Source organism: Myotis davidii, unplaced genomic scaffold (genome assembly GCF_000327345.1).
Source record: "Myotis davidii unplaced genomic scaffold, ASM32734v1 scaffold570, whole genome shotgun sequence".
Classification (NCBI taxonomy): Eukaryota; Metazoa; Chordata; class Mammalia; order Chiroptera; family Vespertilionidae; genus Myotis; species Myotis davidii.
Genome location: NW_006283631.1, coordinates 1,479,408 through 1,507,298, shown reverse-complemented (window position 1 = coordinate 1,507,298; position 27,891 = coordinate 1,479,408). Strand labels below are relative to the sequence as shown.

Sequence of the window (27,891 nt, the reverse complement as noted above, 5' to 3'; positions counted from 1 at the left end):
AAAAACAAAAAAAAGAAAAAAACCTAAAAAGAAAAAAGAAAAAAGAAAAAAAAGGGAGGGCGTGGGGAGGAAAGGGGAAATAGAAAACACAGGCTGCAGAGTAAACCAATGTCTGCTGCTAAACGGGTCTTTGTTTTCATGTCCAGTGTACATTAACACTTATGATCTCATTTTGATGATTTACTAGGTTTGTTATCAGCCCCCTGAAGGCGAATCAAGCTTGCATGCGTTCACATACAGCACCACAACCACACTCTCATACACAGTCACTCCAGGACTAGGAGTCTGCTTCATGAGTGAAGAGCCCTAGATTTGAAAGATGAACCTGGCTCTCTATCATTGAGCCAGACATTCACTCAACACTGTCCATTCACACACTGCTTCATAGCAAGGTCTGGGCTCATTTTCCTTTGACTTATATGGGCATCCTATTCTCTTTTATGCTTACAAGGCTTGAAGATGACAGTACTGCACTCTCCCTCAATTGATGTAGAGTAAGTCAACATTGAATGTTTCTTCTCAGGCACTGAAGAACTGTGACCTGTAGCCCTTTTTACTTTGATCAACCTAAATAAGCATTCATGTAAAGTTTTCATTACACTTTGCCACTCATTCTCACTCGCACCCACTCGCCATCTTGACCTCATTTGGGCATTTTCTGTGATTCCAAATGAAATCTTCACATTTTCTTTCCCGATTTAATGCAGCAGTAGATCCCATGAGCCAAGCTTGATGGATCAAACCTTTTTATATATATGTATATATATATATATATCTCAGTGCTGCATTGTACCTAACTTCCACAGCATCTTTCTAAAACTGGAACCCTTCTGTTGGTACATTGGCAGATGAATTGAAACCAAATGTTCCACCTTGTATTGCCTCTGGAACAAGGCTAGCATCTTCATCAATCTACGGGAAAAAAAGAAAAAAAAAGATGATTAGTTTAAAAGTATATATAAATAGCATTATAGTAATATTCCCATTTCCCTTTAAAATGTATGAGAGAGATAATGTGTCAACATTATCCTACCATCCCTTTTAGAAAGCTGAAACATTTTGTAAACACTTTTTCTTAAGGATGCCAAAATGAGAAGAAACTTGAGAATATGCAAGATGGGTATCTTCTAAAAGAATAAAATATCAGTAATAAATTAGAGATGGTCATACATTTTAAACTGAGAGGATACTCACTATAATTTCCCTTGTACCTGAGCAAATAGATAAAAGATGACATTAAAAAATTAATGCCACCATTTTTAAAGTAAGTATAATCTCTGGTTAATTTTTGTTTCTTTAGTTTTTAGTTCTCATCTGAGGACATGCTTAGAGAGAGGAAGGGAGAGGGAATGAGGGAGAGGAGAAAAGGAGGAGAGGGAGAGGTGAGAGGGAAACATTGATCAGTTGCTTTCTGTATGCATTCTGACTGCATATGGGGATCAAATCTGTAACCCTGGTGTGTGCCCTGACCAGGAATCAAACCATCGATCTTTTGGTGCATGGGATAAAGCTCCAACCAACTGAGCCACTCCAGCTGGGAGACAAATGACATTTGGGCTTAAAATAGTAAAATAATAGCTAATAACTGATAAATAATATTCTATATGCTTTATATCTAAAGGTTCTTTTCTAAAATACCACAAAATAATGAGTCTATAGTGAAGTTCCTATAAATGTGTATATCCTCTTAATTATTTTCATAATATAAGAGAGTAACAAAAACTGCATGTTGAGGTATTAAAAATCATAAGTCTTGTGTATATCTACTTGCAAATTAGGATTTCCAAAAATCCAACTTTAAAGACATGTGATAAAAGCTACCTTTAAAAGAATATGCTTTTTCTGGATTTTATTTGATTTACTTAAACTAGCATTATATTCTAAATAGGACTTGATCATCTAAAGGACGTGACATCTAAATGGTTTAATCACCTATAAGTAGAATCCACAACTTTCTTTTCTACTAGTCATGAGCCGCATTAATGATGGGGATATGTTCTGAGAAATGCATTGTTAGAGTGTACTTACACAAACCTAGATGGTATACATAGTCTATCACTGTCATTGTAATGATAAATTTCTGTACGACTGGCAGCATAGCAGGTTTTTGCTATACCAGTTTCACATGAGTAATCACTGGGGTATGACACTGTGATGTCTATGACATCACTAGGCAATAGGAAGTTTTCAGCTCCATCATTATAATCTTATGGAACACCATCATTTGCATGGTCCATTCTTGACTGAAATGTTCTGTGATGCATGACTGGTTTTGTCTTTGTCAGGTTGTGTTTGAGTAATACATGTTTAACAAAATGTTTAGCTCTGGCTGGGTGGCTTAGTTGGTTGGAGCATCGTCACCAAAAGGTTGCAGATATGATTCTCAATCAGGTCACATACCTCAGTTGTGGATTCGATCACTGGTCTGGATGCACATGGGAGGAAATCGATCGATGTTTCTCTCTCTCTCTCTCAGATCAATAAAAACATATCCTTGGGTGAGGATTTTAAAAAAAGTTTAATAATATTCTACTCTTTTGATAATATGGAAAAGTTTGTGTATAAGACTTATTTATTAAAATGTTGAGAAAATCGCTCAAGAAATTCACTGGTGGTGGTATCTAACATTATAATTTTCTAAGGAACAATTGCTTTTAATTTAGGCTTACTTTTCCAAAGAGGCAATACTAAAAATTAAGTTAAAACTTTAATTTTCATTACCACATAAGACACTTTTGTATACTGTACCTCACATTATATGGAAATTTATCTTTTGGATGATTTATTGTTTTCAATTTATCTACCTATCTTCATATTTGTTTTGGGTCAACTAAAAGTAACTGTGAGAATATAGTCAAAAGTGGATTAACTAATTACTGTCATGAAGAATTTATTACAGAACATCTAGAATCACTATTTTGTTTATAAACATGCTATGCTAGTAACAATATAAAATATTACATCAAGTGAAAAATAAAGCCTGACTTGTCCAGTGTCAAGAAAATATGCCTAACTTATCTGCCATCAGTGCTAGTACTATTTTTTAATGCCCCGAGGGACTTTGAAATATTGAATTATGTTTCTGAAACAAGTGATATTACCATCATATACCTATTTTAATTCCATTCCCCCTAAATATATACATGCATGTCCTAGCTCAGTGATGGTGAACCTTTTGAGCTCCGTGTGTCAGCATTTTGAAAAACCCTAACTTAACTCTGGTGCTGTGTCACATATAGAATTTTTTGATATTTGCAACCATAGTAAAATAAAGATTTATATTTTTGATATTTATTGTACATATTTAAATGCCATTTAACAAAGAAAAATCAACCAAAAAAATGAGTTTGCGTGTCACCTCTGACACGCGTGTCATAGGTTCGCTATCACTGTCCTAGCTTAATATATTATTTCATGTAGATGTATATTAAGAAAACTATAAAGTTATTAAATACATCATCTGTAGAGAAGAACTGATCAATGATCTCATAGGCCAATTTGTAGATGTCTTCGTTTTCATGATTTTGCAGTTGTTCAATTTTCTCCAGTCCTGCAAAAGATTTTATAAAGTAAAATAGAGTAATATCTAAAAAGTACTGACAAAAAAAGTTACAATAATCTTGGAACACATAATCCAATTATTGAATTGCAAATCTATAATTTTTCGGAACCTATTCTAAGGGTGAATCTTAAAAAATAAAAAGATTTTATGCACAAAGATATAGCATGCTTATCTCAAAATATTAACAACCTGAGTGTTTAAATGCAAATAAATGATTAACTAAGCAATAGGACATCTACCTATTCAGAAAACTATTATATCACAATGTTTATATGGAGCAATAACATGTAAAATTGCTTTTGTTTGTTAAAAGTTAAAAGCAGATTCATTCCACTTTCTAGCATCTGCCAAGTTTTTGTAGTGAGTATATATGAAAAAAATTTAATATACTGGTGATTAATAAATAAATGTTAAGACATCTGTTAATTATAACATCAACCACTGTATTTCAGGGGGAAATGCAATTTGCCCTGTAAACATTAGTGAGTTTGTTAAATCATAGGCAGGAACATTAAAAATATATAACTTAACCTGTTGGCATGCAAATTAGTTCTTGTTTTGCTGTTTAGGAGTAGTAATTTCAAGGTCTCTAAAAAATAATGAAATTGCCCTTTCACGACTGTCCTTCCTCTATTTTCTTAAATGGTGATAGTTGTTTTGGGCTCATTTTTCATTCTACATTTTCCTTATGGGGCCCTCCCATTAAAAAATTTAGCTACTAATATAGGCTGAGGATCTGTATATCTATTGCTTCATTTCTTTCCTGAGCTTCACATTTATAAAACTTGAATGCCTGCATGATCTAATTCCACCAGGACATTGCACAGTTACCTAAACTTTGAACAGTCCAAAACACAACTTATTTGCCTTTACTCATTTAAACTGTTCTACTGTATTACTTGGTGATAACAGTTTGAAATCTAAGAGAAAGCCTAAGTTCTCCTTTTGTCAATACTCTACAATCAGATCTTAAAAGCCTCCATTTCTTGAATTTTGCAAGTTCCTCTTTGTCTCTACAATCAATGTCTTCATTTATTAAGGCCCAATTACTAAATACTTTCCTACTATGCCCATTTTTAATTTTTTCTGGTACTTACTTTCCAATTAGTTCCCTAACACTATTTCCCATCTTCTGTTCCAAACTTGATAGTTATGCATTGTTTTGTTTGTTATTCTACTTGTCACTTTAGTAACTTTAAAAATACTAACCTCTTAGTAATTTTCAAGCCTCTGCACTCCTTTACTAAGTTGAAGTAGTTCTCTTTTTATAATCAGCTCTTTCTTCATATACTTCTCAACTTTTGTCAGATATACCTTTACTTTTATGCTTATCCAGGTTAACATTTACACTTTGTTCCACAGCCACATTTGAAACTTCCATGTTCTGTGTACTTGTTAATTTTAAGAGTTGAAAGCTAAGACGTGCTGTTTACATTCCAGATGGTTGATACACAACCAGATTTGGGAACTACTGCCCCACAGAATTAGAATAAAGTATCTAGTGTGCTACCAAAGCTTGTTAAGATGATAGGGGCCTGCTTATTTGCCATGTCTCAGCCTATCTTTTGGCAGTTTCTACCCCAACTTTGTGATTCAGCAACACTGAACTACTTATAATTTGCTGAATGCTATTTCTCACCTCAGACTTTGCTCATGGTGTTATTTCTGCCTGGAACACCTTTCATCCCTTTTTACTTTATTAATCCTTATTCATCTCTCAAAATCCAGCTCAGGTGTGACTTCCTGCTTCTTCCGAGATGGATTAGGTATTTCATTTTGTTGTACATTTCTATTAGGGTAATTAGCACATTAAATCAGTTTATATTTATCTCCATAACTAGACTACATGCCTTGAGGGCAAACACTGTGTCTTGTTTACCACTGTCTTCCAAGTACCTTAGTACAGAGCCTGTTCAATAAATGGCAATTCAGTTACCTAAGAATATGCAAGAAGCAGAGCAGGATTGTACATATAGAACATACTTAACATATTTACTTTATTATGTTACTTAATTTTCTAAGACAGAAAAATACAGGAGTACTTTATTAGTCAGAAAGTAAACATAGTTACAAAAAGAATTAGAATGTGTGATAATAGTTAATAATAAACTTACCTCCACATTCTTCTATAAGATTGGCTATGGTTTCTGCCTCATCTTCAGCCATTTTTAATATATTACTTAGTCCATCGAGTACTACTTGCACAACTTGTGCATCTTTTACAGTCAGCAAGTTGCAAAAAGGTGGTATAACATTTTGTTGAATTAGGCAGGCCACCTAAAGAATAAAGACACCATGATATATTGAGCATAATGAACTTCGTTTGTGTACCTTATTATCTCACCGAAGTAAAATATTGAGTATGACCTCATCTCTCACATGATAAGTTAGACTACATTAATCAAACTTCCTTTTCTTTTTTACAGAGTAAGTTTATTTTTCTTAAACTTAGAAAATAAATTAAGTGAAAGTGAATGAATCACTCAACTTCATATGAAACACTTCTTTGCCATAAGGAACACTTTTTTCAAAGATCCTTTCCCCTTTAAGATTAAGAAATTAAAATATCAGTTAAGAGGCTGAGTATTTTTTTAAGAACTATAACTGTTCAATGTGAGAGCATCCATTGGCTCTTTACTGTTGCATTTAGCATTCTCATATCCGTGGCCACCTTCTATTCACTATTCTATTGGTTCTGTAATATTTTCATAATACTGTTCTATCATTTCTATCTAGTTATGATATACATGCATTTTTAAATTAAAAAATTTTTTTTTATTGATTTCAGAGAGGGAGAGGGAGAGAGCTAGGCCTCTTGCATGCCCCCTACTGGGTAAAAGCCCACAACCTGGGCATGTGCCCTGACCAGGGATAGAACTGTGATGTCCTGATTCATAGGTCCAATTTCAACCACTGAGCCACACTGGCTAGGCTACATGAATTTTTATATTCTGCTCTGTATTCCTATTTAAGTGGATTCACTGCTCACCATTAGTCTATAGCTAATTTGTGGTAATTATTAATTTATTGCTTATCAGCTCCAAATTCACCCTTTTAAAATTATCTATGAAACATATCTGGGACCTTTAAAACCCATTTTGCCAAAACCGGTTTGGCTCAGTGGATAGAGCGTTGGCCTGCGGACTGAAAGGTCCCAGGTTCGATTCCGGTCAAGGGCATGTACCTGGGTTGTGGGCACATCCCCAGTGGGAGATGTGCTGGAGGCAGCTGATCAATGTTTCTCTCTCATCGATGTTTCTAACTCTCTATCTCTCTCCCTTCCTCTCTGTAAAAAATCAATAAAATATATTTAAAAAAAAAAAAAAACCCATTTTTTTTGCCACTTGGCACAATGTTAAGCTGTGACACCTGCACTATCACAGTGCATGTCTTTCTAAATTTTATGCCATAGGGATCTCACATTCCTCACTCTAGTTCCTACTCCCAGCCTTTTTTGGTTGAGTATTTATTTAATTTATTTTATTTTTTAAATGTATTTTATTGATTTTTTTACAGAGAGGAAGGGAGAGGGATAGAGAATTAGAAACATCGATCAGCTGCCTCCTGCACAACCCTTACTGGGGATGTGCCTGCAACCAAGGTACATGTCCTTGACCGGAATCAAACCTGGGACCCTCCAGTCCGCAGGCTGACGCTCTATCCACTGAGCCAAACAGAACAGGGCTGGTTGAGTATTTAGATGCTGTAAATTTTTGTTGTTCATTTGTTAGAATCTGTGAGGCAGTTTCATTCTGCCCAATTCACCTAAAAAGTCATCTGTCTTAATACTGTTAAAGAGCCAAAAAACCCCCACAACAAACAAAAAACACCAACCCCGACTATAAGTGCTTCCATTTTACAGTAAATTAGAAAATTCTTGTAGGGTAAGAAGTTGGAAAGAGAACCCTTCTCATCTATGAATTATAAATAAAGGAAGTCAAGGTCACACACACTCGCACAACCCTATCACAGAATGTCTGTTATCTTTCTACTATTTTAAATTATGATTTTTTTTGTTAACCCTCACCCGAGGATATTTTTCCATTGATTTTTAGAGAGAGTAGAAGAGAGAGGGAGAGACAGAAACATCGGTGTGAGAAAAACACACTGATTGGTTGCCTCCTGCACAAGCCCTGACCATGGCCCGGGCCTGGGAGGAGCCTGCAACTGAAGTATATGCCCTTGATCAGAATCAAACCCAGGACCCTTCGGTCCACAGGCCAACATTCTATCTACTGAGAAATAAATAAGAGCTGAACTTACCTGATCTTTCCTTCCACTAATTGTTAAGTTACTTATGGCCCAAGCAGCTTCTTTCTGAGTGCCAAAATCCCCCTGCAAAAGCAAAGCAAAGGAAAGGATACAAACTCCAATACAAAGTAAAATGGAAAAAATGTTTTCTGAAATGAGTTTTCTCCCCGCCCCCCTTTAATGAATTTATTGGGGTAACACTAGTTAACTCAATTATACAGGTTTCAGATGCACAATTCCACAACATATCATGTGTACACTGTATTGTTCACTACTTCAAGTCAAGTCTCCGTCCATCATCATTTATCCCACCTGTACCTTCCTCTACTCGCCCCCACCCATTACCACACTGTTATTCGTGTTCATGAGTTTTTTTCTCTTTTTTGCTCAATCCTTCCACACCCCACCGCAACTGAAATGATTTTTCAACTGCTAAATATTTCCCCAGGTTTACTACTAGTCTTTCTATAGGTACACATAATTGTTACTTATTAAAATACGCCTTTGAACCCAATTTACCATAAATACATGGAGACTTATTATGACTTGATATGTATTATTGTTCAATAATATAAGATTAAATAAAGTCAAGGATAAAGTAAAATGGTAAAAAAAAACACCCAGAAAAATGTACAATTTAATCAAAGAAATGTCAAATTAAAAGAAAGCATCCCTTTAAATATATAAGTTTTGGAAATTACAATGCCCACCATTATTAAGATTATGGTGAAAACATTATATTTCCTTTCAAATATAAATTGAAAAACATACTTAAAAATTATTTCTCATGTGAGTTATTAATCTCACTTTTAATAATTTACCAAGGAAATAATTTAAAACAAGGTAATATTATGTATCTATCTATATATTGTTTTAGCAGCACATAACAGTTAAAAAGTAAAAGCAACCCTAGCCAGCTTGGTTCAGTGGATAGAGTGTCAGCCTGTGGACTGAAGGGTCTCGGGTTCGATTCCGGTCAAGGGCACATGCCTGGGTTGTGGGATCGATCTCCAGTAGGGGGCATGCAGGAAGCAGCTGATCAATGATTCTCTCTCATCATTGATGTTTCTATCTCTCTCTCCCTCTCCCTTCCTCTCTGAAACCGATAAAAATATATATTAAAAAAAGTAAAAGCAACTCAAATTCTCAACAGGGGAATAATTAATTATAGTAAATCTACTGAATGAAATAATAACCAGTTATTAAACTTTAAGAAGGCTAGCAACCATGAAGAATGCTTATGATGTATTAAGAAAAAATATATATAAAAAAAGAGGAATGAAAATTAAAACTGCAGTGGGATATCTACCCTTATTTATTAAATTAACTCCAAGTATCTGTTAGTAGGAGTGCAAAACACACACACACACACACACACACACACACACACACACACTTTACAAACTACTTTTTAAAGTACTATTTAATAGCATAACATTACAAACATCTCAAAAATACGTTGAACACATTATGGCACATCCATATATACAGTGGAGTACTATGTAGCTATAACAAAAATAAGAAAAAAGAATAAGAAAGCTCATGTAATGGGAGTGATCTCCAGGATAAGATTTCAAAAGAAGTATTTTTTAAAAAACAATGCAAGAAAAAAAGGAATGGTAGGAAAATGAGCATGTACATAGGCATTTGCTTATATTTAAAGAAGAAACAATGAAGGTATAAACTGAAAACTAATAAAAACTATTACCTGTAAAGGAAGGGAAAGAATAAGGAGAAATGGACAGAAATGTAAGTTAGCCCTTTTAAATAAAACAAGGTATGTATTTTTTACTTGGAAACCACATAAATGGTTTATATAACCAAAACCAATTATTTTAAAAATGGAATACTCATGTTGTTATGGCAGTATGGTCTTATTTTGATAGATTTTATATTTCATATATTCTCAATCTTTTCAGGAAGATTTCCAGAATAAAAAAGATAAGAATATAAAATCAAAGAAGTGAAAATAAAAACACTATTATCTTAAAGACAGTAATATCCAATAGCTTCCTTTCATTCATGATTTGTTTTTTATAAATTTTTATGTTCACAACATTACAATATATTTTTCACTTTCTAAAAAATACATTATCACCTCTTTTGCTCACTTGGGCCTAGAAACAAAGACAACCTTGTAGCAGTGATCATCCTTAGTACCTGAACTATGATCCTGAAATACAATTCTCTACAAAAAGGAACCAGGACATCCTGCAGAAATAGTTCTTTCAAGGTGTAGGTCAGAAATATACAAGATAAGCCTGGGAATCACGTCATACTCAAAAAGAAAGAAGCTCTCAAAAACTATAAAGTGATATAAAAAAAATAAAAACCAGACACCAAATTTAAGAGGTTCCTATTGGTCAGGGAACCTTAGTGCCAGCAAGAACTATAATGGACAAAAAATATCCATAATCGACACTAATAAAAGAGAAAGATGCAAATTGACCATACCTTTGTGATGCCCACCAGCCAATGAGGAGTATGCAAATCAACCCAACAAAGACCATGGGTTAATTTGCATATGCAGGCGCCCAGCAGCAAGGGTTGAGCCAGGATGCTTGCGTTGTTGCCATGGCAACAACGCAGGTGTTCCACACTGCCCCAGCCACTCCGGGCCTCTGGGCAGCATGGGAAGGTGGAAAGGCGGCTCCGGGCCTGAACAAAGGCTGTACCGGCAGCTAGGGGAAGGAAGTGCACAGGCCAACGCTCTATCTACTGAACCAAACCAGTTAGGGCAGGAAGGCCCATTCTTGCACGAATCTTCATGCATTGGGCTTCTAGTCTAATATAATAAAAGGTTAATATGCTAAGTGTCTAGTCGGCAGTTCAACCAAAGCATAATATGCTAATGATATGCTAAGGCTACTCACCACTTGCTATAACGTGCACTGACCACCAGGAGGCAGATGCTCAATGCAGGAACTGCCCCCTAGTGGCCAGTGTGCTCCCACAGGGGGAGTGCTGCTCAGCCAGAAGCCAAGCTGGGCTCACAGCTGGTGAGTGCAGCGGCGGTGGCGAGAGCCTCTCCCTCCTCCGTGGCAGCGCTCAGGATGCCTGACTCCTGGCTTAGGCCGGCTCCCTGTCAGTTGGACATCCCCTGAGGGGTCCCGGACTGTGAGAGGGTGCAGGCCGGGCTGAGAGCCACCCCTCCACCTGCCCGCCCTAGTGCACAAATTTTGTGCACCAGGCCTCTAGTTTCTTATTAATATTAAAAATGCCACCCTCGTCTACTTTTGAGGTTATTAGGAAACCATGTTATTCTAAAAATCGAGCGATAATAAACAAGAATCAAGCATTTATCTGGCCTTGCCTATGTAAAATATGTTACCCTATAAAACAATAGTTAAGGAAAAGTTCTTTATTGAATAATGAAAATTACATAAAGAATGACAAAATTAGAAGCATTTTGAATTTCTTAGTAAAATAAGGATCCAGGCAATGATCATCAATAAATGCCATTATGGGAAAGACTGATGTCTAACTTAATAATCAGCTGGCATAGGCTAAGAACACCTGATCTCACTCATCAATCTCACTTGAAGCAGGACAGAATGTGTCTCCTAATGTGAATCATTAGAAAGTATAGAGTAGTGCATAAGGATTCTTGCCTTACAAACTAAGCCTAGTCTACCAAGAAATAGCTTCTACTACCAGTTTATAGAAAACATGGAGAAAAATAAGATAGAAATATTGCCTCTTTATAGTCCAGTATTCAGAAAAAACCCTCATGCTATGATTGTGACATTTTAAATGGTCTCTTTCTCAAATGTTAATGTAAACATGAGGTATAACCCAAACTTATGATTAAATCGCACACTTATCTGCAGTTAGGTCTTGGGCAATTTATTTGTCTATACCAGTTTCTTCATCTGTCAGATGGGATAACTCTTAACCTCATATAGCAATGGTATTAAATGTGGTAATATATTTAAAGTGCTTAGCATGTATAATCAGTAGTAATAATATGAATGTTTAACAAATCCAAGGATAATAATAATTTTAGTTAAAGAATGACATAGAAAGATCAAGGATTCCTAAAAAGAAATGTTTCTTGTATATAAAAACTGCTGGGTTTAAAAGTTTTAATTTTTAAAAAAATTGATTTTAGAGGGAAGGGGGAAGAGAGAGGAAGAGAGAGAGAGAGAGAGAGAGAGAGAGAGAGAGAGAGAGAGAGATTGATCAGCTGTCTCCTACATGCATCTCAACTGGGTATTGAACCTGCAACCTGGGTATGTGCTTCTCCCAGGAAGGAACCCATGACCCAATCACAGCGACACTCCAATCGAGCCACACAGCCAGGTCTTACATAATTTGTTAAACTAAACCCTTTACTCTTACTCAGATACAACAAGATGATTTTCTTACCTTATCCAAAAGGTGTATTATCATTGGCACAAGATTGGCATCAATTACTGCCTGAACCTGCTGCTGATTTCCTGCCGTGATGTTAGAGAGGAACCACACTGCTTCCTGTAGAACAAGACCCCTTCAATATTTCTCATTAAAGAAATAAAATCTGCATCTGAACTAAGAAAAAACATCTTCACTACAATGTCCAAATGATTTTATTATTTAATGAGTTCCATAATAAAAATTTTAGGAATCTCAACTCCTCTATCCCTTTTTCATGTTTTCTTTGAACAAAATGCTAATGGTCCTGATCAAAGTCACAATGAACTAAATAACCCTTCTAGAGAATTCTTGAAAGCAATTTTCCAAACATTAAAACCAAAAAGAAGATTGGCTGAACAAATACTAAGGAGTCAATGGGCTGTAACACAAATACAAATGCTAAAACTACTGTAAACAGATTCAACATCCCCTTCACATAATGTGCTTTATCCTCTTATTCTACTCTGATCAAGAGTCCTAGCCAAAGTAGGCAAATCTCAATTATCCATAAATGAGACATGAAAAATGAAATAGTGGGTTGCTTCAATGTACTTATTTGTAGTAATTCACTACCCCAAGTCTCTCAAGAGCTAAAGCAGAACCAGATGTTTGATTCCTTTATTGGCCTACCTTAAGGATCTTTTAAAGCTACTCTTTATACCACACTGGTGCCACTTTGGTTGAGATGTTTACAAGTTTTTACAAGTTTTATAGATAATAAGTGAACATGGAAACCACAGGTAACATGAAACAAGGCAAAATATCTACTTAACATCCTATGTAGAAGATGACTATAATTTAGCAAACTTAACAGATTTATCAATATACTAAAGAAAACATTTTCTCTACTTTAAGAAACTAGTAAACAACTATTAGTGTTAGCTAGTGCGCATTAGGCTCTTTTGGATCAGATCACAGGAACTCATTTAATGAACCTGTTAAAGATTTTAGGGTGTTAGGCTACTTAGGTGAGCTGTTTTTGGGTCATAATCATCAGCAATGTTGTAATCAACAACCCATGTTTCTACAACAGCCTCAGATGCACTCCAATATCAGCATCACCAGTCAGTGCCCCCTTTCCATAGCCTCCACGAGCACACACACACACACACACACACACTTTCTATTAATTATCTATAAAATATTAAACTTACATTACTTAACTTACATATTAAAAATTTCCATTCATACAACATTCAACACCCGATTATCTTTATTTCATCATTTCCAAGAGAGCCAATTTCGCACTGTTTATAATTGGCTTATTTATGGAAAATCACATACTAATTCATGTTAGGAAGAATAAAATATTTTATCTTTTCTTGATGTCTAAATGAGAGTTGACATTGACATTATAGACATTTCTGAGTTCCTAACTTTACAAATGAAAAAAAAAACTGCTGATATTTTACGTTATTTATTAAATAGTGTTTAAAAATACTTACTTTATTAATTTTCTCTTTGGGATGTGTCAGAAGTGCTGGGAAATGTGACAGAGCATCACAGTTCAAAACTACCTGTGTTTGCTCATCAGTTCCAGTAACAATGTTGCCCACAGCTCGAAGTGCAGCAGTCTGACACATAAAAAGATTTAATGAGATATTGCTCTATGTGAAATATTTCTTCTTACCAGAGACGTATGTCTGGCAGATTATGAAAGATCCATTCATCAATTCAAGCCTATCCTTTATGAAAAAGCTGTGTCAGACATTGACTTAGGAACAGAAGAGTGAATAGGATACAACGCCCCCCTTATGAAGCTTACATTATTGTAGAAATCCGTCAATAAACCAATAAGGATAATTTTAGACAGTAATTTGGGCCATAAAGAAAATAAGGTAGTATTTTAGAGTTTAGGTTTAGTGTTTCAATAGGATAACAAAAACAAGTGCCTTTTCTGAAGGAAAGCAGGAATCTGCTTAATATATAAGATTTCCGTATTCATACGAATTTGAATTGTCAATTATTTTCTTTAGTTGTATCAGGTCATTTTCTGTAAAAGATTTTTTTGGCTAATTTTTCCGTCTACAAACAATCCAGTTTCCTTTTTTAAAAATTGAGATATAATTCACATAACATATAATTCATCTTTTCAAAGTGAATAGTTAGTTGTCCTTAGTATATTCAAAGTTGTGCAATCATAACCAATATGTAATTTGAGAACATTTTCATTGCCCCAAAAAAGGATATCTGGGCCCATTAGCAGTAATTCCCATTGCCCTCATCACCAGGTTACTGGCAATCACACTGTGCTTATTCCTATGGATTTGCCTATTCTGGACGTTTCATTGGAATAAAACAGATGATGGCCTTTCACATTTGGCTTCTTTTACTTAACATAATGCTTTTAAGGTGCATTCATGTTGTGGCATGTATGAGTATTTCCTTCTTTTTTGTGGCCAAATAATATTGTACTGCATGGAAAGACTTAGTTTTACTTAACCATTCATTAGTTGATGAACATTTGGATTGTTTCCACATTTTGGCTATTATGAATAATACTGCCATGAACATTCGTGTACAAGTTTTTGTGTGGAAAATGTTTTTTCCGTTCTCTTGAGTATATACCTGAGAGTGAAATTGGTGGGTCCTGTAATAATTCTATGTCTAACTTTTTGAGATACTGTCAAACTAATTTCCAAAGAAGTTGTGTTATTTTATAATCCCACCAGCAGTAGATGAGGATTCCACTTTCTCCTTTGCCAACACCTGTTACTGTCTTTGATTATAGCCATTGTGGTGGGTATAAGTATTACCTTGTGGCTTTGATTTGCATTTCCTTAATGACTAATGATGCTGAAAATCTCATATTTCATTGACCAACTACATGTCTTCTTGGGAAAACTATATTTAAATATTTGTCCATTTTTAAATTGGGTTGCTTATCTTTTTATTGTTAAGCTGAATAAATTGTTAATATATTTTGTATACAAGTCCCTTTTCAGATATATAATTGCAAAATTCTCTTCTATTCTGTAGGATGTCTTTTCACTTTCTTGATGGTGTCCTAAGAAGTACAAGTTTTAAATTCTGGTAAAGTCCAACTTATTTAATTTCCCCCCCTGGTTGCTTGTGGTGTCAAATCTAAGAAGCTACTGACTAATACAAGGTCATAAAGACTTACGCCTGTTTTTTCTTCTAAGAAGTTTATACTTTTAGCTCTTACACTTAGGTATTTGATCCATTTTAAGCTATTCTTTAAATATGGTATAAAATAGGGGTTCAACTTCATTCTTTTACATGTGGATGTCCAGTAGTTTCACCATCCTTTATTGAATAAATTTTATTTGCTCATTGAATTTTCTTGGCACCCTTGTTGAAAATCAATTATCATAAATGTATGGGCTTATTTTTGGACTCCTGATTAGATTTCATTGTCCATTTTTGAATGTCATGCTTAAAGCAATTAGTGGTAAGAAAAACTTATGCTTTTATTAACAACAAACTCACCTGAACTTTCACTTCCTGGTGGCTGAGCAGAGGAACCAAATGAGGGACTATTCCAGAGTCTATTACCATCTGTATCTGCTCATTGCCAGCATCAGTAAGGTAAGAGAGGGCCCAGACTGTATCTACCAGTATCTAATGGATAAAATGAAAATTTAAATTCCCGTTAAGTAAGTATCTTCTCATTTTAATAATTTAACCATACAGACTAATTTACAATTATTCTAGTACTGTCTTTCTTTTTCTCTCACCTCGACTCACTGGAATCTTTTTATTATACTAAATATTAGCATTTATGAATGTTTGTATCAAGCATGTACATCTTTAAGCCATATTCATAATATTTAGGTTAATTATAATCTCTATCATAATTTAGTATCTAACCTTAATTCATTAAGATAAAAACACACTATACAGCACATGAAATAGGAGAAAAAGAAATTCTCTTTCCCAAATGCTCAGACTGAGGAATAAATACAAGGACATGGTGGTAAATGTTTAAAAAAAACACACATTCTAGGTAAAAAAACAACAACAAAAAGCATGAATTACACAAGCTATCAAAACTACTTAACTTTGCTTTTAAAGCCTTTCTAAATAATGGGCTCTGTCAAAAGACAAGCCAGAGAAGTTAGAAACCTTTTGAATTCTAAACCAATGTTGTTTACACCATCCAAGAAGCTCCTAGAAGGAGGAAACATCATTTTGCTATTGCTCCTTTCAGGAATTTAAGAAAGTTCTATGGATATTTTTAATGTAAAAAGAAGATACCAAATGAGAAAATTCATACACATAAAGTGGTATTAAAATACGTGAAACAATGAAACTTTAACTTACAAATGTAACTTTTTTCCCCTGGAGTACCAACATATACCAAAATTTGTTTATTTTTGCTTTGTTAATCCTCAGCTGAGAATATTTTCTCACTAGTTGATTTTTAAAAATATATATTTTATTGATTTTTTACAGAGAGGAAGGGAGAGGGATAGAGAGAAATATCGATGAGTGAGAAACATCGATCAGCTGCCTCCTGCATACTCCTTACTGAGTATGTGCCCGCAACCAAGGTACATGCCTTTCACTGGAATCAAACCTGGGAACCTTCAGTCCGCAGGCCAACACTCTATCCACTGAGCCAAACCGGTCAGGGCCTCCCCAGTTGATTTTTAGAGAGAGCGGAAGAGAGGGGGAGAGAAACACTGATGTGAAAGAGACACATCGATTGCTTGCCTCCCACATGTGCTCCGACCAGGGCCAGAGATCAAGCCTCAACTGAGGTACCTGCTCTTGATTGGAATCAAACCACGACCCCTTGGGCAGATGCTCTAATCACGAGCAAAATTTTCAAGAGGTAGGGAGTGGGAGAGAAAGATAGAAAGCTAGGGCCAACATTTTTTTAAAAGCAAAAAATTTCAAGTTAACCGTGCATGACTGTAATATAAATTTAGATAGATTTTTTTTTAAAGGCCCAATAGTGCCAAGCCAGTGTGGCTCAATGGTTGAGCATCAACTCATGCACAAAGAGGTCACTGGTTTGACTTCCTGTCAGGACACATGCCTGGGTTTCAAGCTTGATCCCCAGTGGGAGGTATGCAGGAGGCAGCCAATAGATTGATGATGTTTCTCACTCATCGATGTTTCTTTCTCTTCCTCTCCCATCCTCTCTCTCTCAAATCAATAAAAATATACTAAAAATCAAATAAAAGGTCCAATAGTAAACAAGTCATTGATATGCTCATATCAAAATCACAATTTAAATCAGATTCATTCTCATATATACTGTTTGTAATAGAAAAATTTAATATTCCATGATAAGTTTACTAAATTTGAAATTTCAGTGTTTTACTTATGGTTTGTGAAAGCCGTTTTGTTTTTATTTTTTACTTCTTTGATAGTCTGATTTAAGAACTTGCTAAGTGCTAACCTAAAAATATTTTATTTTTAGTAAATGCTGTTACTTGGTATACATGTGCTAAAAAAGAACAATGCAAACTGGTTTGAAAAATTAAAGGTATAGAAAAGCAAGAAAAATAGAGTTACAATCTCAACTTGACTGGTGTAAACAGTATAAAGACCACAGTACATCTTGGAATAAGGTCAAACAAGATGTCTGGTTTTCTGGCAGAGGTATAAACTTTGAGACTACTCTTTCTTGGAAATCTTGCAAAAGTAAAATATTAACATTTATAATTTTATCAAAGACTTTGGCTTGAAGGAGCAAAACCAAAAAAAAATCCTAAACTATGTGGAGCTAAAAAAAATATCATAAGAGAAAAGATCATATTCATCTAATGAGTTTTGTACATTATGTCACTGCTTAATGTAGTATAATTTGTTCCATATGCTTTAGAGAGATCCTGACAAAATGGTATTACCCTAGAAACTGTAAAGGAATGCAGCAGTTGTTCAAACACTGGTCATCATACCTGTGTTTTTATTTTATTTAAGAATTTTAAAAAAACATTTAAAAAATAGATATTTTATTGATTTTTTTACAGAGAGGAAGGGAAAGGGATAGAGTTAGAAACATCGATGAGAGAGAAACATTGATCAGCTGCCTCCTGCACACCCCCTACTGGGGATGGGCCCGCAACCAAGGTACATTCCCTTGACCGGAATCGAACCTGGGACCTTTCAGTCTGCAGGCTGACGCTCTATCCACTGAGCCAAACTGGTTAGGGCATACCTGTGTTTTTAAAGAACCACACAAGTTCCTGACTATTACTATGCATTTAATTCACATGATTTCCTTGACCCATTACATATATTGCTAGCTTTTCTAACACACTGAAGGCTACACTGGCTTTATAAGCAGTCAGCACAGTTTTCCACCATTCATACTTCCTGAGTTGCTTTTTCCTTTGCCATATGTGTTAATAAAAATGAGTAAGATATATTTGTTATGTTTTAAATCTAGTCTGCACTGATTTTTTTTCCTTATTGTCTGGATTTCAGGTTATCTCTATACCAAGTGAAGCCACTACCAAGGTCACTATAAGTGGAGAAACAGAGTAAAAATAAAATTAAAGAGCAAATAATGTCCACGGTTTGGTGTATGTATAGGAATACAAAGTCATGCATAAAGGCACAAACATTTCTCCTTTTAACTTAAAAAGATTGTTTAATGATTTATTAACTAACAACTTATTTAGGTCCTCTTTCAGGTTTTTGTTGCTGTTTTTTTGTTGTTAATCTTCACCTGAGGATATTTTTTCCATTGATTTTTTAGAGAGTGGAAAGGAAGGGGAGAGACAGAGAGAAAGAAACATCGATGTGCAGCCCGGGGATCAAGCTTGCAACTGAGATACATGCCCTTGATTGGAATTGAACCTGGGTATCTTCAGGCTGCAGGCCAATGCTCTATCCACTAAGCCAAACCTGCTAGAGCTCTTTTTATCTTTCAAAAAAACAAAAACAGCCCTAGCTGGCTTGGCTTAGTGAATAGAGCATCGGCCTAAGGACTGAAGGGTCCTGGGTTCAATTCTGATCAAGGGCACAGACCTGGGTTGCAGGTTCAATCCCCAGTAGGGGGCGTGCAGGAGGCAGCCAATCAATGATTCTTTCTCATCAGTGATGTTTCTATCTCTCCCTCTCCCTTTCTCTCTGAAATTAATAAAAAAATACTAAAAAAAAAAAAAATTGGGTGTATGTATTCTCTTATTGGTCAAGCTATCAAAATGAGATTCCATAAAAAGTTCATGAACAGCCGAAACCGGTTTGGCTCAGTGGATGGAGCGTCGGCTTGCGGACTGAGGGGTCCCGGGTTCGATTCCGGTCAAGGGTATGTATCTGGGTTGCGGGCACATCCCCAGTGGGAGATGTGCAGGAGGCAGCTGATCGATGTCTCTCTCATCGATGTTTCTGGCTCTCTATCTCTCTTCCTTCCTCTCTGTAAAAAATCAATAAAATATATTAAAAAAAAAAAAAAAAAAAAAAAAGCTCATGAACAAATTGAAGAACTTCCAATGTAACTTTTACAACACTAATATACATGTGTATATACTTTATTGCTTAGACCAAAATAACAATTAGGCTTGATTTTTTTACTGAAATTAAATTTAGTGATGTAAGTAAACAGAGTACAAAAATGGCAAATTATGTATTTTAGCTCTTGAATGAAAAAATGTGATAGAATACACTGACATGATGTCCAGTGTAACATTTTCTCCCCATCTCACATGCATACATACACACACATAAAAAAACACATGAAGCATTTACTCACATTTACGTCTGTGTGATGAATTAAAACACAAAGAGCAGGAAGAATCTGAAGAGAAAAATATACAGATTTTAAAACATACATAGATAAAAACCTACACATAATACTTCAGTTTGAAAATAAAAACAAAAAACACTTGTTTACCTCCTGAATGGTTTCCATTGGGGGTGGTGGGTCTTTGTGCCGACATAAGTTAACCATAACCCAAGTAACATTTCTTAAGAATGTTATAGGAATAGATGGACTTATGAAGGAAAGTAAAGGTTTCACAACTCCAAGATTTATGACATAATCTCTACACTGTGGCCCATCACCTATAAGAAGAATTTATTAGTTTAATATAATATGTTGTCAATAAGCAATTCAGAAAATAAAGCACTAGATTCAATATGCTGCATTTTAATCAGTTATCCTATTTAGTTTTATAAAACAGTTCTAGACAATAATAACCAAGTTCACATATTTAGGTCTTTGAGCCAAGAGAAGCAATATAAGGTAATAAGTTTTTTCTTGTTTTTTTTTTTTTTTTTTTTAAAAAATATTACTCAAATATTCAGGGTTATAAGATGTTCTACCTATAAAACATTTTTATGCTATCTGAACACTAGAATCCTAAGGGTAGCTTAAAATACTTTTCGAACAGATAATTGTTGCTTTTATCTTTTCTTTCAATGGCAATCCCAGTTTAACAAACTTTCATGTATTAAAAAGATATACCACAATACTACTGGAAAGAAAATATTTATAGAATTTATACTGATGATCCAATATCAAAGCATTAAGAGTATTAACTATATATTATTCTCCACGATAGTCTTTTGAATTTGAGTGACGTGTATGCTCAGGTTAAAAAACAATCCTTGAAATATTAGAATTGTCGTTAATTATTTTTCCTACATTATTTATTAGAATAAACCTTAAAGTATGGTAATCATGATGTTCACCATTTAATGAGACTGTCTGTAACTGGGGTGGGGAACATCTGACCCTGGCCCATGAAATCACTTGGTCTAGCTCTGCCTAGGCATTAGGGGTGAGCTAATTAAATGTTTGACCAAATATAGCAAGCTAATTTTTAAGTTGATAATACTGTATGGCCTGTGAATGATGTTATAAATGTCCAAATGGCCCCTGGTCTATAAGCTCTATATTATCTCCTATATACTGATTTCATTATGATAGTAGGTAACATTATTATAATGTACTAAAATCTACAAGAGGTATAAAAATTTTAATTCAAAACTTTTCTTAAAACTGATATTATGAAGAAAAATGTTTAAGTTTTGCTTCCTTCTTTTTATTACATACTTTCTATGACAGAGGGAGAGCTAAGAAAATGGACCCCAACATAATAAAGGAGCAGGAAAAGATCTAAATGATATACATATTTCATAATTTTCAAATAACTAAATATTGACTACATGCCAAAATATATTATGTCATTATAAGCAGCAAAGATATTCATTTTGTTTACTATCAGTTTATACTTAAACAGCTTTAATTTCTGTAAACTATTTCATAAAAATTAGTACTGATCCAGACCAACTATTTTTCCTTTTCAATTACTAAAGTTATTTTCATTACATAATATATAACAATGGCTGGACTATTATAAGTTTAAGACAAACCTATGATATTTCCTAATGCCCACACTGCTTGCTCACAGACATTCTGATGGGGTGAATGAAGAAGCCTCAGGAAAAGTGGCACGGCATCTGAAGGAGGAAAACGTAAGAGCAGTTAAGTATAAACACAGTTATATGTCAATTACATTTCCAATAAAATTGGAAAAACGGTTGAAGATACTATAATCTAAACCAAAATCAATCTTGTTTTTTCTGCTGAAACCTCAAAAGAAACTTACCCAAAATATACTTGAAATATGTTTTTATTACATGATTTTCATTACAATAGCAGCAGTGGAAAATTCTGACCAGCAGATTGCTTAGTTAGCATTAAAAGAACAATTTTAACATGCAGACAAATGTAAAACTAAGCTGGTAAGATTTCATTTACAATTAAATTTGGATTTAATTCCGATTTTAACGTTAATTCCTTATAGATTAATATTTATCTTCAAATTAAAAACACAAGAGTCCAAATGTTAAAGTAACTTATGAATTATATCACATGGGTCTTTAGACAGGCCAGCAATTCCTGCACCACATGAGGCTTTGATTCAGATAGTGGCTCTGTTGCTTAATAACAAGGGTGGGAAACCAGAGAAAGGTTTGTACCTGAACAGGATACTGCATCGAAAAAATGATTCTTCACTGGTACAGGATATCAAAGTAACATACTTAAGTTGGCTTACTTCAAATATCTTAAGTGTTATTGAATAGCTATTATTTTATAATATAAACTATAGGCCTGGTACACAGATTCGTGCACTAGTGGGGTCCCTCGGCCTGGCCTGTGAGGATCAGGGCTGGGGAGAGACTGTGGGAGGACTCCGGGGTGTGTTCAGCCCAACTTGCCCAGTCTTGATTGGCCGGACCGGATCCAGCAGCAAGCTAACCTACTGATTGGAGTGTCTGCACCCTGGTGGTCAGTGTGCGTCCTAGTGACTGGTCAAATGGTTGAACGAATGGTAGGACACTTAGCATATTGGGCTTTTGTTATATAGAAGAATAACTCTATTCTTTTTAATAGAGTCACTATTTATTTTGTCTGTTAATAACCAACTTACTGGACTGAACTACTGCTTGAGTTTGTTCAGAGGTTCCAGACGCAATATTTGTCAAAGCCCATGCAGCTTCAAACTGTAAAGAAGGACTACAAAAAAACAAATAATTAAAAGAAATTATTTTTATGTATCAAATATCTACCAACCATTCCTCCCTCATAGAGCATTATAAAAGCATTGAATATTTTGTTGCAAAAGGTATCTATGCATCCAGAACTTCTTTTAAACCTCCATTTAAAATTTCCCTTTAGTATAAAAAGCATATAACCTATTCACATGATCTATTTCTTAGCAAGAATTTTTTATTACGATACCTGCACATTACAATCCAAACAGTGTTCTCAAGGACCTATCTGGCCAAACTATTTCTTGCCAGTTTTCAAAGCTTAAAAGTTGTATGTATCATTCTCAAATTCTTCTTTGGCCTCTGCATTCTTCTCTTGGTATAAACACCTTGCACTGTTTTTCACTTTGGGTTTTCAACTCCGTCTCATAGCCTTTTTCTTTACTTAAAGATCAAACTAATTACTAGAAAATCTTATCTTCTGCAAAGAATACATCCTAAATTATTTCTTAAAATAATGTACTTACTTGTCATCTCTTTCAAGACAATGGACTAAAATAGGCAATATTCCAGATTTTATTAAGTCATCAATTGGTGGATTTCGATCACTGGACAAAAGCTTCCTATAAGAGATGTACATACTTATGAAATTTAATCACATATAATTAAACTCAAGTTCATACTTGATATTGATTATAATAAATGTAACTATCTGGCACAAATACTCTGAAAGTTACTTTAAAAATTTATAATGCAACCTTTTCTGTATTAAAATATTAATGCATAAATATATAGATTACTAATTAGGAAAAATGGTAGACATAACCACTTTACCTCTTTTTTTATTAGTACAGTAATATTATTCCCATAATGAAGGCCTAAATATGACAACTAGATGTTTTAAGTGTTACCTTTGCAATGTTGAGGTCAGAGAAAAAAAGTGGGCAGACTCCTTCACCATGTCATTGACCTTGTTAAGTAAGGAAGGTCACCAAAATATCCAAAATTATTCAAACCATGTCACAATAGAAGATAAAGGGCAAAAGCACATAGACTGATGTTACAAATTTATAGCTGATACTAGTGTCCAATATTTCATCCTACTGCATACACTAAATCAAATATCATGTAAGCTCAAACTTCTCATCAAAGTAACTAAAGTGAAGTGAAGTGAAGTACAACAATACATAGAAAAATATCCAAAGAGATACTGGAGATATTAAGGTGAACAAGACAGACACACTTTTGCTCTTATGAAGCTTAGAGGGTAAAACAACAAAATTTTGTGTCTATTTACACATGTGGAAGACTGTAGGTTTAGCTGATTAAGTCCTCAATGTAGCTTAACCCAAATGTTTATCCATTTGAATAACATGCATTACGATATAAATACAATGTTTTAAGAAAGCTTAGTGAGATCATTCCCCTGTATATATACCAAATGATGGCTACTTAATGTAAACTCCTAAGGTCAGTTAACTGTCCCACCACTTCTATTGCATTTCCAAGACCTTTTCCTATTCTCTGCACTTGGAATGCCCTTTTCTGTCTATTCAAAATCTACATAATCAAAGTCCATTTTAAGTTCTATGTTTTCATAATATCTTCCCTGAATTCTAAATTCCCTGAATTACTAAAAGCATATTTACATAGCTTATACTTAGTTTCGCCTTCCTAATTAGGCTCTTAACCTCTTATAGGGCAAAAGTATGCCACATGCTTTTTTACAGTATTTTCCATAACACATGGCACACAGCACAAACTAGGAAATAGTCACTGTTAATTGAGGTAAAAGATATAGTAAAAAAAATGTTTTTTACTACTTCATTGACAACATTCTTTTTTTTTTAATAAAAAAAATATTTTTATTGATTCAGAGAAGAAGAGAGAGGGAATGGTAGAAACATCAATGATGAGTCATTGATCAGCTGCCCCACCACTATAGGTTGAGTCCGAAACCTGGGCATGTGCCCTGACTGGAAATTGAACTGTGACCTCCAAGTTCATAAGTTGATACTCATTTTTTTTTTTAAATATATATTATTGATTTTTCACAGAGAGGAAGGGAGAGAGACAGAGAGACATCGATCAGCCGCCCCCTGCACATCCCCCACTGGGGATGCGCCCGCAACCCAGGTACATGCCCTTGACCGGAATCGAACCTGGGACCTTTCAGTCTGCAGGCCGACGCTCTATCCACTGAGCCAAACCGGCCTCGGCAAGTTGATGCTCATTGACTGGGCTAACTGAAGACATTCTTTAACAGAAATTGCTTTTTTTCTTTGAGTGTATAATATTACAAATAATATCTGAAAAATAGCCATAAAATCAATTTTGTGCCAGTCTTGATCTGTGCTAAGTTTTACCCACAGTTGCCTCTGCCACATCAATGTAAATGGTGACACAGTGAAAAGAGGCAAATAAGGTCTTAGAATTATTGTGAAAATAGGTTTGATCTTGTATACCCCTTGAAGTTGACTCAGGATCTCCTAGGGAGATTGAGAATCCCTGCCATAGGGATTTAATTATCTTACAGAACTCATATTAAGAAAAGTTGCTCCAAAACTGTAAAATAATCAATTCAGACAATGGTGATCATAATGTATCAATTTCTTAATCATTCTTCCTAGAAACATTAATTTGCCATTTTGAGGTGTGAAAACTTCTGCAATTTTCTTCCTACAAAACAAAGTCCTCTCTAAGAAGTTCTGTTACCTGTAGTGAGCTAAACACTGTATTTGTATAATTTTGCCATCTGTTCTAGGTAATTTAAAGTGAATATAAAAGGTCCTGGCTGAATAGGTCAGTTGGTTAGAGTGTTGTCCCCAAACGCAAAGGTTTTGGGTTCAATCTCTGGTCAAGGTACATACAAGAAGCAACCAATGAATGCATAAATGAGTGTAACAACAAATCAATGTGTTTTTTTCCTTCTCTTTAAAATAAATACATCAAAATTAAAAATAAAGCAAATATTAAAAAGTAGAAAAAGTCTATAAACATAAAGGGTTTTATGCACAAGGTAAGATATTGGATGGACCTGTAAAATCTTTTCCCACTTAAAAATTCTCAAAGTAGGATCAATTTCTTGCTTAAGTCTGTCCTACTACTAATTGCAACACAGGCTGCTATTCTTATAGTTATACTAGAGGCCTGGTGCATGAATTCATGCACGGGTGAGTTTCCTCCCAATCAGTGGGGGCCGTCTCGTGTAGTCCCTATCGGGGAGATGGGGGTCGGCTGGCCAGGTGGAGGGACTGCAGGAGGTTAGCTAGCCGGGAGGAGGGACTGTAGGAGGTTGGCTGTGGGAGTACACTGACCACCAGGGGGCGGGCTTCTGCATCATAGCTACCAGCTGGTTGTCCAGCTGTAATGGTCACTTAGGCTTTTATATCTACAGATGTACAAAGCAAACACTATGATATAACTATGTCTTCTCCAAACTATTAACTATGAGAGCATAGCTATTAAAACAGAAATATTTTAGTATTCTTACCTGGAAAGAGTCTTAATGTCTACTTGCCTATACACTGCTACATTAAGCTTATAACTTAATTTGTTATTTGATCAATATGAGGACTATAAGAAGAATTAGCTACCTGGGCAGGATCTGAACAATCTAAGTTTTTATTAAATTAAACCTATAATCAATAAAAGGTAAAGCTTTTAAGTAATGTTTTCCAATTCGTCTATAGCAATAACCCATCAAATCAACTTTTCCCTATCATCTGTACATATTAAGTACACTAAAGTTTAGTGTATTTGTGAGTTTAAAACATTGCTACCAATTTTAATATTCTAAATCAGAGACTAATTTTAAAATTAATCCAGTTGGTTTATGACTGGTTCTATATTGTTTGCTATCAAAGTTAAATGAGTGTCAAGACTACTATCTAGTCTAGTGAATAACCAAAACAGAACTTCTGTGTAAGTTATAAAACTTAAGTATATCCTCAAAATTTAACTTACCTAGCAGCTTGAACTGCACTTAACTGAATTCCTTGGTTATCACTTGAAGCATTCTATAAAAAAATAAAACAGTTTTGATGTAGACACACAGTAATTAGCTAAGTCCAAGAAATGTAATAAAGAGAGGAAATAATAACACAACTTACTTGAACAATAGCTTCTAGAGAGGTATTTTGCTGGGGAAAAAAGTTAAAGTGAAAACTAAGTTAGAAAATCACCTTAAAATTCTATATTTATATAAAATCTTTCACTGGTAGTTTTAAGTAACCAGGATAACAATAACTTACCACTCTATAATCACCATCTATATCAGAGTCTTCACAGATATCTTCATGTGGTACATTCCTCCTCTTTAAGAGATGTTCATCTCTTTTATTCTTAAAAATAAGTATAAAAAGAAAAGAAGTAACTTTAAATAAAGGAAGCTAAATACTTTCATACAAAGGTTAGGCTATCTTGTGCCTCCAAAATGAATCATGAAGTGCCTTTTAAAAGTAAATGCAAATGTAGAAAATTAAATCAAATTGTGAATTAAACACTTAAGGAACTCTAATTTGAGACCCAAACCCCAAATAATTAAGTTTTTAATAAACGGTGAGCTATGTAAAAACAAAGTAATGAACAACAACAAAAATTGATTAAAAAAGTGTGTTTAAGCCAGAACCAAACATACATATTTATTTAAAAGTACTAAACCATTTTATACATCATCTGGGAGCTTCTCTTTACTGCCTAAAAAAAAAGTCAAAGCAAAAGTTGGGCAGTTCAAAAATCAGACAAAAATCAACATTGCCTTACAAAAATCAAGGGCCACTTGAATTTCACTTAAAATGTTTGGGACAAATTAAAAAAATACATTTTCAACTACTTTAAAACTTGAAAAGTTGTTGAAATTTATAAGTAACAAATTCCTTTCAGGGTGTAACTGCTATTGTAAATAGAACTATTTAGTATAACTACTAGTACACTCATGGGTTACAACTTATATAGATCAGAAGGAAAAAACCATCTCATAATTAGTTTCTCTGTTTTTTTGATAGTGGTCAAGTTGTATTTTGCCAACTTCAAAAGCTTGCCAAATTTAGTCAAAATCTTTCAGTTTTCAAAAGAAAAAGAAATGCTCAGCACTTGAGATTCACATACATTTGATATCCTCTATACATGTTGTAATGTTATTACAATGATGCTTACAAGTACCCAATAATAATCAGACTTACCTTCCTTAATTCAACTACAACTTCATTTCGTTGTCTTCTCATAGTCTACAAGATATTAAAGAAAAATATTTTTAACAATTC

The 27,891-nt window shown here is 34.5% G+C and overlaps 1 protein-coding gene across 1 annotated transcript; it reads right to left on the bottom strand.

Moving 5' to 3' along the window:
- Positions 1-184: 184 nt before the first annotated feature.
- Positions 185-27,891, bottom strand: KPNA4 (karyopherin subunit alpha 4). The gene is made up of 16 exons (XM_006753812.2): positions 27,811-27,891; positions 26,881-26,970; positions 26,740-26,769; positions 26,594-26,646; positions 23,155-23,250; positions 22,567-22,652; positions 21,506-21,592; positions 20,022-20,191; positions 19,881-19,925; positions 15,659-15,790; positions 13,654-13,782; positions 12,182-12,286; positions 7,826-7,897; positions 5,677-5,839; positions 3,456-3,550; positions 185-912 (listed from the first exon to the last, which is right to left on the bottom strand). The coding sequence occupies exons 1-16, from the start codon at positions 27,850-27,852 to the stop codon at positions 814-816; spliced, it is 1,494 nt and encodes a 497-aa protein (XP_006753875.1). The 5' UTR covers positions 27,853-27,891; the 3' UTR covers positions 185-813.

Coding starts and splice junctions, on each gene's coding strand:
- KPNA4 (XM_006753812.2), bottom strand. CDS start 27,852: ATGAGAAGACAACGAAATGAAGTTGTAGTTGAATTAAGGAAG. Junction 26,647..26,739: donor CTCTAGAAGCTATTGTTCAA/GTAAGTTGTGTT, acceptor ATTTTTTTATAG/AATGCTTCAAGTGATAACCA. Junction 913..3,455: donor AGTTCTTCTCTACAGATGAT/GTATTTAATAAC, acceptor TTTTTCCCGTAG/ATTGATGAAGATGCTAGCCT.